The 13,280-nt window shown below is 43.1% G+C and overlaps 1 protein-coding gene across 1 annotated transcript in view; it reads right to left on the bottom strand.

Moving 5' to 3' along the window:
• Positions 1-4,078: 4,078 nt before the first annotated feature.
• Positions 4,079-13,280, bottom strand: part of MXRA8 (matrix remodeling associated 8) — a 31,929-nt gene continuing 22,727 nt past the window's right edge. The window contains exons 6-10 of the mRNA XM_061601372.1: positions 10,640-10,798; positions 8,786-8,816; positions 7,420-7,496; positions 6,975-7,052; positions 4,079-5,107 (exon numbers count right to left, since the gene is read on the bottom strand). Of these exons, the coding sequence (XP_061457356.1) occupies positions 5,082-5,107; positions 6,975-7,052; positions 7,420-7,496; positions 8,786-8,816; positions 10,640-10,798 (371 nt within the window). The 3' untranslated portion in view covers positions 4,079-5,081. The remainder of the gene's footprint in view (positions 5,108-6,974; positions 7,053-7,419; positions 7,497-8,785; positions 8,817-10,639; positions 10,799-13,280) is intronic.

The raw sequence follows: 13,280 nt of genomic DNA on the forward strand, positions 1-13,280 counted from the left end.
TAGTTGCATTTTTGTAAACATTGCTTGGTTAGAGAACTGCATCGTGAAATTCAGACGTGTGGATTTCAAAGGATGCTTGTGTTTCAGTTCCCATATTGTTTCGGAAAGTGCGAATTTGATAAATTCGGCTTTAAATGTGAACTGAATCAAAATTCTCCCCCTTCCCTAGTTCAGAGCAATGAGCAAGACTGACTTACAGCTAGGGGCGAGTGAATCTATCGATTTGGACTTCTCAGTTTATTTTTATATTCTTGACTTCAGTTCTCCTCATTTCCACATCAGTTTGAGAATTTTTGTTTTAAATATTTCTCATGAAAATTCATCAGCATGGTAGTGTGAATGTTTCCTAATATGCACACTTTTGCAAATATGATGCATTTCTGTATGTTATTGCCACTCATATAAGCAGTCTTATGCACACTTGGGTGTGTACATTTTTTATACACATTACTTGGCTGGAGAGCTGCATTGCAAAACTCAGAGAAGTGCGAATTTCAAAGGATGGCTGTGTTTCAATTAGCATATTGTTTTGGAAAGTGCAAATTAGGTAGGTTCACCTTTCAATATGAACTGAATCAAATTTCTCTGCCATCCCTACTTACAGCAGACTTCATTAAAAAGAGGAAGGGGAAAATCCACAAATTCAACAACTTGTAAAAAATATTAGAATTCCATTTTTCTGCAGGGGGGTTGCACCCATTTTGATATTTTTACTTATGACATTTGACTGGGAAAGAGGCGTTTGAAAAATCTTAGATCTTGACTCCAGATGGTGAAGTATAACCAAAATATTTATTTTCTGCTATTCTCCCGGCTCCATTGTTTATTTTGCTTAGTTTACCTTCTAGCCTGATGTAGAGTTCTGGAGAATTTGAAAGCTTGCACACAACCTTGTGACATTTTGGTTGGGCAAAAAAAAAGGTATTGCCCTAAAGTGAGGGTATTTTTTACGAATTGGTACCCCAATGTTAAAAAGTTTCTAGTGCAACATCATCTTTGCTGTAATGTAACCCTTACAACAACCCTGTAAGGTAGGTAAGTCAGCATCATTTTCTTTCATATTGCAATTCCGGGGCTGAGGACAAGACAAAGAGAATCGCTTATTGCTGAAAGTCACCTAGTAAATCCATGGCACAGGAGAAATTTGTACCAAGCAGTGGCTTCTTGCTTTGCAGCTCAGTCTATCAGCCATGATGCTTTACCAGCAAATTATTTATTTATTTATATAACATCCTCTCACCAAACATCAGGTTGGTGGAGTGCAATATAAAAAAAACCTTTCAAAACATTACAGATTGGCAACTCGAGAAAATTTGAGATGTATGCTGTGATACATCTGGCAGGTGTAAAGTCCGCAGCACTTTCTAGAAAAATGGCTTTCAAACTTTGTTCCAGCCATGGCCATTCTCAGTTCACACAGAGAAACAGCAAATACTATTCTCAAGACAAACTACCCAGAAGCCTTTGCAACAAACAAAGATTACACAGCAGGTTTACTTGACAGACAAGTTGAAATAATTTCTCCTAAAACAGACTTGTATTGAACAACTCACTTGATCGCCATAGGTGATCAGGGGATTCCATGCAGGCAAGTGAGCTGGCTGACAGTGGAGAAATTGATCATTCCATCCCCAGCCCATTTGGTTTCTGCTGTAGCTGCTGAGGAAAGAAACCTCTTCCTCCATGACCAGCATGGAAACTCTTTCCCTTTTCCATGCCCAGCATGTCAACACAGGCTACTAGTCTCATTGGAGGCTAGTAATATTCTTTTTTGCAGGCTAGTAACTTCTGTGGGCTTATTTACAAGACCACCCTAAAACCAGAAATCTAGGAGGCAGCAATCACCCTGAGGAAGAGTCACAGCTCAATGGTAGAGCATCTACCTTGCATGTAGAAGATCCCAAATTCAATCTCCAGCTAGGCCTGGGAGAGACTCCTGCCTGAAACTCGGAAGAGCTGCTGCCAGTCAGTGTAGACAAAACTGAGCTAGATGGTCTTATGGTCTGATTCAAAATAAGGCAGTTTCTTACGCTCCCATGTGTGAAGATTATTGCAGTCCAGTGCGAAAGAGCAGATCAACACTTTCTTTTTCCTTCTAAGCAGTTTTGCAGCACTGGGTGAGTTGAAAGAAATATTTTAAACGTGGCAGGCACTAGATGAGTAAGTGACCCCATTTTAGTTTTGGCTAGTGTGAGGTGCTTGGAACGGGCAGTTAACAAAATCTGATTTTTGACTCACTGACATAAAAGGGATCCTGAAAGATACCATCACCGTCCGTGGCAGGAAGACCGTTTTGGCTTCTGAGAGAGACAGAGGGGACTGCCAAATTCTTCTGAAGAACCTTGGAATCCAAACAGTAATCTTATTTGCTGTGCTGCCTACTGGCCTTGGAAACGAAAACCAAGAAAATATTTCACCCTATCATCAGTGAGGCCACATCCATGCCATGTATTTGAAATACTCTTATACCACATTAACAGTCTCAGTTTCCAGCATCCTGGGAAGTGTAGTTTGTTAAGGTTGCTGGGAATTGTAGTGCTGTGAGAGGTCTCTGAACAGCTCTCAGCACTCTTGACAAATGACAGTTACCAGGATGCTTTGGAGGAAGGCAGGACTGTTCATGTTGTATAAGAGTGCTTTAAATGTATGGTGTGGGTGGGATCTGCGTTAGGATGTGAGTATGTTTAGCTTGCAGAATAGGGAGGCTTCCAAATGACCTGTTTATTGAGCATTCATCCTGATTTGTTTGCAGGGAGATTAGATTATGTTGGTTATTTAGCGAATATTCATTCTGATTTGTTTACAGGAAGGTCAGATGTGTGAAAGGACAGGCTATCCTACATCTTCCAGTGCGTCCCTCCATCATTGTCCATGTTGCAAAAACCCTGATCTTTTGGGGAAGCAGATATATAGTGGAAGACCTCCTAATCAATTATAATTGTGCAGCCTGAATTTGCCAGCATGCCACTGAATCCCACCCGTAAATAGCGACAGTCTGGAAGCTCCCTGGAAGACAAAGGCAAGACATGATAACACTCTTTAAAGTCCTGAAGGGCTGTCACATGGAAGAGAGCAGGACTTGCAGACAGAATCAGATCAAATGGGCTTAAGTTTCAGGAGGGAGGATTTCGACGGAACATTGGGAGAAAAGTCTTTGACTATAAAGAGTAGTTTGACCATGGAATCAGATGCCTAGAAGGACAGCAGAGTTTCCCTTGCTGGGGGTCTTCAAATAGAGGCTGGTTTTTCCTGCACTGAGCAGGGGAGGTCAGACTAGATGCCTTACAAGGCACCCCTCCAACTCTGCTATTCTAGTCCTCGAATCAAGTAGGTCAGAATCTGCAGAAACAAGGAGAGTTTTCAGGAGAGGCAGCAGCAGAGCTTGCAAAGTCCCATGCTCAACCAGTCCCTTATATTCCCAAGCAAGGCTGGGCTGTGGCTCAGTGACAGAGCAACTGCTTTACACACAGAAGGCCCCAGATTCAATCCCTGGCATCTCCAGGAAAGGCTGGGAAAGACTTCTCCCTGGAATCCTGGAGAGCCACTGCCAGTCGGTGTAGACTACGCTAAGCTAGATGGACCAAATCTTGGTATTATGCAGCTCCCCACATCTTGCAGGAAGGGCTAAAGCTCAGTGGGAGTGGATCTGCTTTGCATGCAGAAGAACCCCATCTGAAACCTTGGAGACGTCACTGCCAGTTAATGTAGACAGTACTGAGCAGGATGGACCGACACTATGACAATATAAGTCAGCTTTCTCTGTTCCTATGTTGATGACTACAAGAACCCCCCTCTTCCTTCAAGAAAAGCTGCAGGGAATTTAAAGGGGGAAGCATTTTGGTGGTACCAATGAAATGAACTTGAACTGGGCCCTTCTACCCTAGGACAGCTAAAGGTGGGCCAATCAAGATTCGTCACCTAAAATGACATGAAGAGTTCTGGGTAATATGAAAGCCAGCATGTTTCAGCAACGGCAGAACCAGGCTAAAGTCGAGATAACCACTTTTTTTTTTTTTTTTTTACAAAAAAGTCTTTTAAATGTTGGTGCAAAAAGGAAAAAAAAACCCTACAACATCTGTTCTGTGTTTAACAGTAATCCACATTCCTATTTTTTTCCAGCTAGTTGAAAAAAGACAGTTTGAGGGGGAAAACTAAGAAGATTGATACAAATTAAACAAAATAATTACGAACAGAAAAAGAAAGGGGGTCAGAAAGGAGGGAAAGTTAGCAATCATGCCCAAAATAAAAACAAAAACGCACCCTGCCCTCCCTAAATAATCACTGTATAGTATAAGAAAGAGGAAGTTTTAACAGTGCAATCCTATACCAAGCCCTATTGAGTTCAATTGGATTTACTCCTAGCCAGGTAAGCGTGTATAGGACTGCGACCTAAGGAATAGATTCCATTGGATACAGTGGGCTCTTTCCAATGTTAGTCATACTCAGCGTAGACCCACTGAAATCAATGGCCAAGACTAAGGGTAGAGACACATTTACTCTTGTGCCAGTTCCAGTGTGCCTCCACCTCTGTTTTCTGAAGACAGGAGCACACAATGCTAGTCAAACGTTGCCCCTTTTCACTCTAAAACGTGGTTGGGTCAACTCGAGTGCGTTGTTTTTTTTAAAACAATTCTGCTTCAGACAGTTTTCGCAACTGAATGGTAGATCAACCCATTGCCACCACTCCAGGTTACTGTCTGACTCAGGCAGAGACAGTGACTGGCCTGATGCTTGGCTGTGGGCAGTCCTGAAAGGTCTGAAGTCAGCAGTGGGAAGGGAGATGTGTCCAGCCGAGGGCAGAGTGGCTTCGAAGCATGGCCAGAAACTTACAATCAGTTAATTTAAATGTGTCTACCCTGGGCGTGACTAAAGTTGAATACAACTCAATCAGATTTACTTCCAAGTAAATATGTATAGAATTGCACTGTAAGTTATCATCTATCTGTTTGTTGCCACCAAGACTACAGAGAGCTCTTTGGTTACTGGAAGGATGTTGTAATAAGGCAAAAACAGCACTTCTCTTGTTCATTTCATTCCTGATTGGTGCTTCTGGTCCAGCCAGCAGCTTTGCTTCATTCCTTTCATTTACAGTATTCTTTCCTGAAATCTGAAATCAAAAGACGAAATGAGAAGATTAGTGGGATCAAATGTGTCAACCCGACAGAATTTTGTGATTCTACTGAGGTGTGTGTATATTTGACTATGTCTTAGCTCAGGACTATATATTTGACTCAGGGGTTCCCAAACTGTGATCAGCGGACCACCAGTGGTCCACAAGCTTCATTCAGATGGTCTGCGGCATGTCTGTAAAAGTACAATTAAAAATCATACAGCATCTAGCACATGACAATCGCTGCAGCAGGCAGAACCATGTTTTAGAACAGAACCATGCGGTCAGCCAAGACTCTCAGCAATTTTCATGTGGTCCATAGGGGAAAAAATTGGGAACCATTCTTTGCGCCCTCCCCAAAAAATGGCACCCAAAGGAACAGAGATTACAAAAATCTATAAGTAGAAATAACAAATTGTGTGTGTGTGTATGTTAGGAATGGGCAAGAATTTCAATTCAGTTTTCATTTCAAGCCAAATCTATAAAATGTGCAGTTTCTGAAGCCATATGAGAACCCAAAGACAGCCATCCTTTGAATTTTGCACTTACTTGAATTTTGCAATGCAGTTTGCCAACCAATGTTTATAAAAATGCATGCATTAGGGGGAAATGTGCACAGAAATGAATATGTGAGTGAAAATAACACGCCAGAATGCACTACATGACAAGAAGCGGCCTATAAAAAAATGCACACAATTCGTCAAGTCAGCCTACAAAAATGTGTTTATTAAATTCGTGCGAAAATACTGGAGGATTTTCATAGGGATTTGTTTATTTATTTATTTTTGCAAATTGCTGCAGAAATGTGGAGAGCTTGAATTTCAGACTGGAAAAATGAGAAACTGAGAGAACTGAAATTCACAGATCTTTCCATCCCTAGTGTGCAGTGTAATTGATTCAATATAACAGAAACAACAAATACAGCAGCTGGAGAAACCATTCCAAAATCAAATGGGGAACAAATGGAGCAATAAAAAAAAAATGGTGGCCCTTCAGGCCTCCCTGTCTGGTCCTTGGGACTCTCCGCAGGCCGCACACCCCTTTCCCCAAGCCACACCCCTCACTGGACCTGCTCCACACCCTCTTCCACTTGAATTTACGTGGACGGAATGTGTCCTTGAACTGTTATGATGTCTGTTATTTGCCTGATGGAGAGGTGTAACGCATGAAAATCAGCATGGCTGCACTGTAGACTCCTCTACGAAGATAAGACTAGCACCCATTGCTCCAGCCGCCGCTAGCATGTGGCCCCCCACAAGGTTGCTCACTAGTGAATGCTAGCTGAAAAAGCACCCTGGTGGTATGCACGGTTTCATATTAATCATGGCCTTGCCAAAGAATCCTAGGTTTTGTAGTTTGGCGAGTGTGCCACGGATTTGCAGCCTTAACCCTCTCCCGCCACAAAAGAACTACAATTCCCATGACTCCCTGGGGCAGCGGGGAAATAGACCAGATTAAGTCCTTAATGGAGATTTGCCTTGAACCTATTACAATACTAAATCTGAAGTTCGGTGTGACCATGGGAGTGTGAAGGGGGTGGGAGTGGGAGAAGGTTTCTTGAAAGAGGAGGAAAGTATGTGAATGTCAGCACCAAGAAGAATCCAGCACGCTGGCATTTCTCCTGAAGGGAAACAATGACTCGTCAGTGACCAAAAATCTGTCATAGCTCATAATAACCCCTTTGTATGTCAGTTGTGGTGGGATGATGAGAGAGTGTGGATGAAAGAGTTAAAACTACGGAAACTCTCTGTTGCCATCTGTGGTTGGCTTTGCTAAGGACAGAGTGTGACATGCTCTTTCCCATCATGCAGTGAGGCATTTAGGAAAGGAACCCCAAATCGTCCCAACATCAGCACCCTCTCACCTTTATCTAAGTCAATGTTCTTAGCAGGGAGGACCCTGGTTTGTTCGGCCTTCTCCTTCACGATATTGTTCTTGTAATCTGTGGCAGGAAAGGATCTCGGTTCAGTAACCAGCACTGATCACAAGGTGGAGGGAGGGGAAGCCCCAGAACATACACCAAAGCCCCAAAGAGAGCATGTGGATTGATGATTTTATTAGGCCAAAGTGCTCATATCATTTTTTAGCTTTTCAGAGCAAAGACACATAATGGAAGAGAAGTGATAGCCAGGTGTTGTTAATACAGCTTCACACGGTGTTCATAACAGACATACGCATCAGCTAATCAAAGACCAGTTCTTGGCCCTCTTCCCCCATTGTTCAGGCACACTGACTTAGTAGCGTCAGAGTTCAGCCCTGGAATGTGTAAAAAGCATGTCTACCACTCCAAAACAACCTCTGAGACCTACCCAGCCGGATGTCTTCACTTTTGCAGTTGGATAAATCTGGTGTGTTGGCTGGGAATTCCCTGAGACTCATCTCTTTCCTGGCAAAGCAAAAGAGAAGAGTTGTGATTTTTCAAAAAGGGTCAGGTTGGTCAAATGCATTTCCAGCTCCAGATTATACATCGTCATGGTCACGCAAAGGGTGGCTGATGGACTCTGTTTGACACTTGTGTATAATTAATCACTCAGGATGTTCCTTATTTTATTTTATATTATTTGTCAGGAAGCTCACCCAATCCACATAAGTAAACAGATACTACCAACATTTTGATATGCATTTTGGTTGGGTTTTTTGGGGCCAATAACTGCATGGCAAAATTTGGAGAAGTACAAAATATAAAGGATAATTGCGCCCCAATCCATAATTTAGTCCAGGAGAGATGGATCATAGAATCAAAGAATCATAGAATAGAGGAGTTGGAAGGGGCCTATAAGGCCATTGAGTACACAGCATCACAACAGGGTTCATACTGGATTTCAGAAAGAATGAAATCCTCAGGCATCCACAGTTTCAACATTCTGCTTATTGAGCTTGCTCCTGCTTGCTTCAGCAATGGACTGTTATTTCCCTTAAATATTAAAAACACCCTTCCTACCTGCCCCTTGATACCCAAAACACCCTCTGGAGGAGGATGGAATGGAAACCAGAAATTCCTCTCTGGCATAGATTTCAATCTGAGCCATAGAAGAATTTGGGAAGGGGAGTCAAAGGGGGCTTTTACAAGTCCCCAAAGCACATATCTGAGCCCAAATCTGGGTAACTGTGCCAGCATTTCTGTTAAATTCTAACATCCCCCCGAGAACGGCTTCCCTGCATGCACCTACTGTTGGATCACATTCATTCTTACCACCAGTGGTGCTGCCAGATTTACTTGCTACTCCCTCCATGCCACCCTACTTACTCCCCACACCGAGCTGAATCCCAGACAGCTAGCACCTCCCTATCAAGTCTTCTTCTGTAGCAGCGAGCTGAGGTACAGGGGAGACATGAGATGAGCAAGGTAAGAAGTGAGAGGAGAGAGAAGTGGGTAGGTGGTGAGGAAGGCCTAGCATCCACTGCCTGCCCTCCACCCCACCCCACTATTCCCGTTGCATCTTAGTGCTCCCTACCTGAAAGGATTTGCTGCTGTTTTCCCTTCCCTTCTTCTTCCTCCTCCAAGGTACTGCCATACCCCGTTCAGGTGATGCCTCATGCACATGGCACACCTTTCTCTCTCCTGGCACCAAAAAGCAGCCCCCCACACCAGATCAAATCCTGGCAAAGGGTCTGAATGAACAACCCTCATACAGTGCCGTGTCCGTTTCGCACAAGGAATCCATTTCTACTCACTCGTCAAATTTCTTCACGTTGCACTCAAAGCCTGGAAAGAAGAGAGAAAAGAGGCCGCTCACGCATCATCACTCAAGGACTGCAACGTCAAGGGATCTCTTTTGCAGGTGTGATTAAGCCATCACAAACCAAACCATGCATCATTTTTGTGATGCTTCTTGATGGAGCCAATTCACATCATAGCAGCGAGCCACAAGCAATACATTTTGGACTGGCAAGATGCTCAGGGATGTGCATGCATGTCTGCATTAGACCATGATGCTCCTCGTCAACTTTTGACACATCTCATTTGCACCTATTGCAGTGGCGGCCCCCACTCTCTGGAACTCCCTCCCGTATGACCTTCGACATGCCCCTTTCCCGAACGTATTCCGCCAGGCTTTGAAGACCTGGCTCTTCAGACAGGCCTTTGGGACTTACGGGGAGGGTTAGATTTTTACGACCAATAGCCTACTACTCTGTACTGGAACTGTTTTATTGTTTTATTGTTATATTGTATTTTATGATGTATTTTATTATGATGTAATGTATTGTTGTTAAATTGTAGGTCGCCTAGAGTGGCCATTGGCCAGATAGGCGACCCACAAATCAAATTATTATTATTATTATTATTATTATTATTCACTTTTGTAATGGATGAAAATGGAACTGTTTTTCGTCCTTTACAAAATGTAGACACAGTAAATAAATTGGGGTCCTTCCAGACTGGTTTTTTTTTTTTTAAAAAGGTGTATTCTGCAACATGTCACTGACCCAATAATAGGGCATTAGCAGAGCTTGGAAAAGTTACTTTTTTGAACTACAACTCCCATCAGCCCAATCCAGTGGCCATGCTGGCTGGGGCTCATGGGAGTTGTAGTTCAAAGAAGTAATTTTGCAAGCTCTGGGCATTAGTGCTCTGTTTATACTAGACTGCCCACACATCGTTCCACTTTATTATTTGCACTGTGATGCTTCTCCAGTGTTACTGGCAGAGCTTGGAAAAGTTACTTTTTTGAACTACAACTCCCATCAGCCCAATCCAGTGGCCATGCTGGCTGGGGCTGATGGGAGTTGTAGTTCAAAAAAAGTAACTTTTCCAAGCTCACCGCATTATCTCCATCTGGAGCGGCATTCTTGAGCTAGAGTGCAACAAAAGGGGAACAAAAAACCAAAAACAAACAGGGACATTTGTGGCATAAAAAGTTACAGGATTTCAGCAGGAAGCTACAGGACATGTACTGACTGGAAACATAGGATTAGATGCAATGTTAGTCCTACTCAGAGTAGATCTATTGAAATTAATGGACATGACTAATTTAGTTGGATTAAGCTATAAGCAATATGGGTTGTATCGAATTAATGTCTACTCAGAGTTAGCCATGTCCATCAATTTCAATGGGTCTACTCTTAGTAGGGCTAACATAGGATACAGCCGCATGTCCATCCTAGGGATGGGATCCGTCCATCTAACAGGCTGGTATCAATTTGAATTTGTTCTTTGTCCACATGCTGCTGCTTTTACCGATGCGCTTTCCCTCCTCAGAAAAAAAAATGATATTAATATTGATATTTTGAAAGGAAATATTGATAAATCAAAGGAAGTATCAATAAAAATATCAATATCACTACATAAAATTCCGATCTGCAATGAAAGTGAATAAGCGAATTAATGGAAGACTTGGTACCAAATCTGAGTTGGGCGAAATTCTAGCACATCCCTAGCCCATCCCAAAACTTTTGCAGGCACAAAACCGTATTGGAGGAAGGCTCTCGGGTATAACCACCCCAATACCACCATGGACACAAATCTTCATGAACACACAATAAATCTGGGGGCACCCTTTATACAGTAACAGGTGCTCAAACACTCACCTCTCCTCCGGCGTTTGCGGGTAACAAGGACCACGAGGATCAGGAGTAGAATGAAGAGCAGGAGTGTTGCCAGGATGTAGCCCAGCTGGTGGAAGAAATGAGCACGGCTCTCAGGAATGATGACATTGATCACGTTGTGGCCATGGCCTGCATTTGGATCTAGGTGGCAGAGGAAGACCAAGAAGAAGGGATGGGCCAATGGTACTTCTTGGAGAGACAGAGAAACTGACAAACTAGATCACTGCTCTTCATCCTTGGGTCCCCAGATGTTCTTGGACTACAATCCCATCACCCCCAGCCAGCTTAGCTACTGGTCAAAGGATCATGGGCGTTGTAGCCCAACATATCTCAGGACCCAAAGCTGAAGAACGCTGAACTAGATCATAGCTTGGTGGCAGAGTGATGACCCTTAAGTTCTAGTATTAAAAAAGAGGAAATCTCTGTTCTCTATTAGACTGTTGGCTTGACTTTCAATGGCTGCCACTAATTTCTGTGGAACAAAAGCAAATGGACCACATTAGATGCTGCATCATACCAAATTAGGCCATGTCTCCATCTGGAATATTCTGATTGGCATCAACTCTCCAGTTTGGGCAGCCTTTCCCCCCCCAAATCACCTGCTATTTGATCCTTTCAACCACAGATAGGAATGGGCAAATATGTCAATTTAGTTCTCCACAGTTCCACATCAGTAAACACCGTGCAAGCGAGTCAGGATGAACTCTCAATATTGTATCACCACCTTGCAAGCAAATCAGAATGAACGCTCAAGGAAGACTAGGCATAAGAACATCAGAAGAGCCTGCTGGATCAGGCCAATGGCATCTAGTCCAGCAGCCTGTTCTCACAGTGGCCAACCAGATGCCTCTGGGAAGCCAGCAAGCAGGACCTGAGTGCAACAACACTCTCCCCTCCTATGGTTTCCGGCAACTGGTATTCAGAAGCACATTGCCTTGAACTATGGAGACAGAACATAGCCATCATGGTAAATAGCCACTGGTTGCTTTACCCTTCATGAGCTTGTCTAATACTATTTTAAAGCCATCCAAGTTGGTATTCATCATCACTGCCTCCTGTGGGAGCAAATTCCATGGTTTAGCTACGTGCTGTGTGAAGAAATACTTTCTTTTGTCTGTCCTGAATCTTCCAACATTCAGCTTCCTTGGATGTCCACAAGTTCCAATGTTATACGAGAGGGAGAAAAACTTTTCCCGATCCAGTATTCCTATCCACCGTGCATAATTTTATACCCTTCTATCCTGGACATAATCTAACCTCTGTCTAAGCTCTGTGGAAGCAGATCAGAATGAATGCTCAATCATCAAGTCATCTGGAGGAGCTCTCTGTAAAGAAGCAGCCTAGCCCAGTAGTGCAAACCTTAGTGAGAGGAAGGAATGTTGATGCATGCCAAGAGAATACGTTTTGAGAAAACAAAATAAACCACATATGCGTGCATGCACATAGATACAAAAAAAAAAAGGGCAGAGGAAGCCAGAAATCCATTCCTTTGCAGGGCGTATGTCGAGCCAGAGAAGGGGAACTGAGAGCAAGTCGCCAGTGTGGAATGTATCTCTCTGGACAGCTCTGATGAGCAGGTCATGTTTAAAAGAGATTTGGAGCAACATCTGTCTGTAAGAGTCAAGGGTAGATAAAATGCAGATGAGGGACTGATAGCTGCAGGCCGGGTTTGTTTTGTTTTATTTACCTTGGGGAAGGGGGTAGCAGCAGGCACTCCTATTGTTTTGTGGAATGTCTCCTTGCGCACCCTGTCCACCCTCAAGATTTCATTACAAGTCAAGTCCATAGGGATGGACGAAGGTCTCATTTCCCATTCCACCCAGTATTTGTTGCATGCAGCACTGTTTCCGTTCCTCTGCAGTTTGTCTTCTGCCAAAAACGATCTTATTTGTCTTGCTGTCCGCTGTGGCGAAATTATGTAATTTACGTAATTAATTCCGTAAATCCCATAAATGACGTTGTAACTATGTTATTCCGCCCCATTCATTTCCATGCAAAGGAAAAGCAATGCAAAGCGGCATAAGTTGTAATCAATTACATATCATTTGCAAACTGAGGCTGCTAGACATGAGGCTCATTGCGTCAATTTAACGGATTAAAATGGTAGCACTTCTGTGCCAATTTCAAAAATTTCTTTCATACCGCAGTACCGGTTGTGTTAAGGAACAGTAGCTTTTTCAGCTGATACATCGGCATTTCGCACAAATGTCTTTCACACGGCTGCAATGAACAATGTCTTGTTTTAGTCCCTCACCTATGATACACATGTGCACTGTAGTTCCCCACTGTGTAGGAGTTCGAAGATCTCACCAGAATACCAGTATAATTTTTCGTTAGGGAAAAAAAAAGCGCACCTAAAGGGCGGGAACGCACTGCACGCTGGGATGCCTGTCAGGTGAGCAGCTGCAACTAGCAAAAAACTCCTGTGATTTTTCTGGTTCCCAAACTTGTAAACGGATTGTTACTGGTATCATTTATGATGAAAATTTGCACTAAACTTGCATTATTTTCCACTAGAATTCCAGAACTACCTTGTATATGTCGTGTGAAAGATCAAATATAATGCGCAAATTACCAGGTAAGAAATCAGAATAATGGAATAAAGTGCAGTGTGAAAGCAGCC

Source organism: Rhineura floridana, chromosome 18 (genome assembly GCF_030035675.1).
Source record: "Rhineura floridana isolate rRhiFlo1 chromosome 18, rRhiFlo1.hap2, whole genome shotgun sequence".
NCBI classification, from domain to species: Eukaryota; Metazoa; Chordata; class Lepidosauria; order Squamata; family Rhineuridae; genus Rhineura; species Rhineura floridana.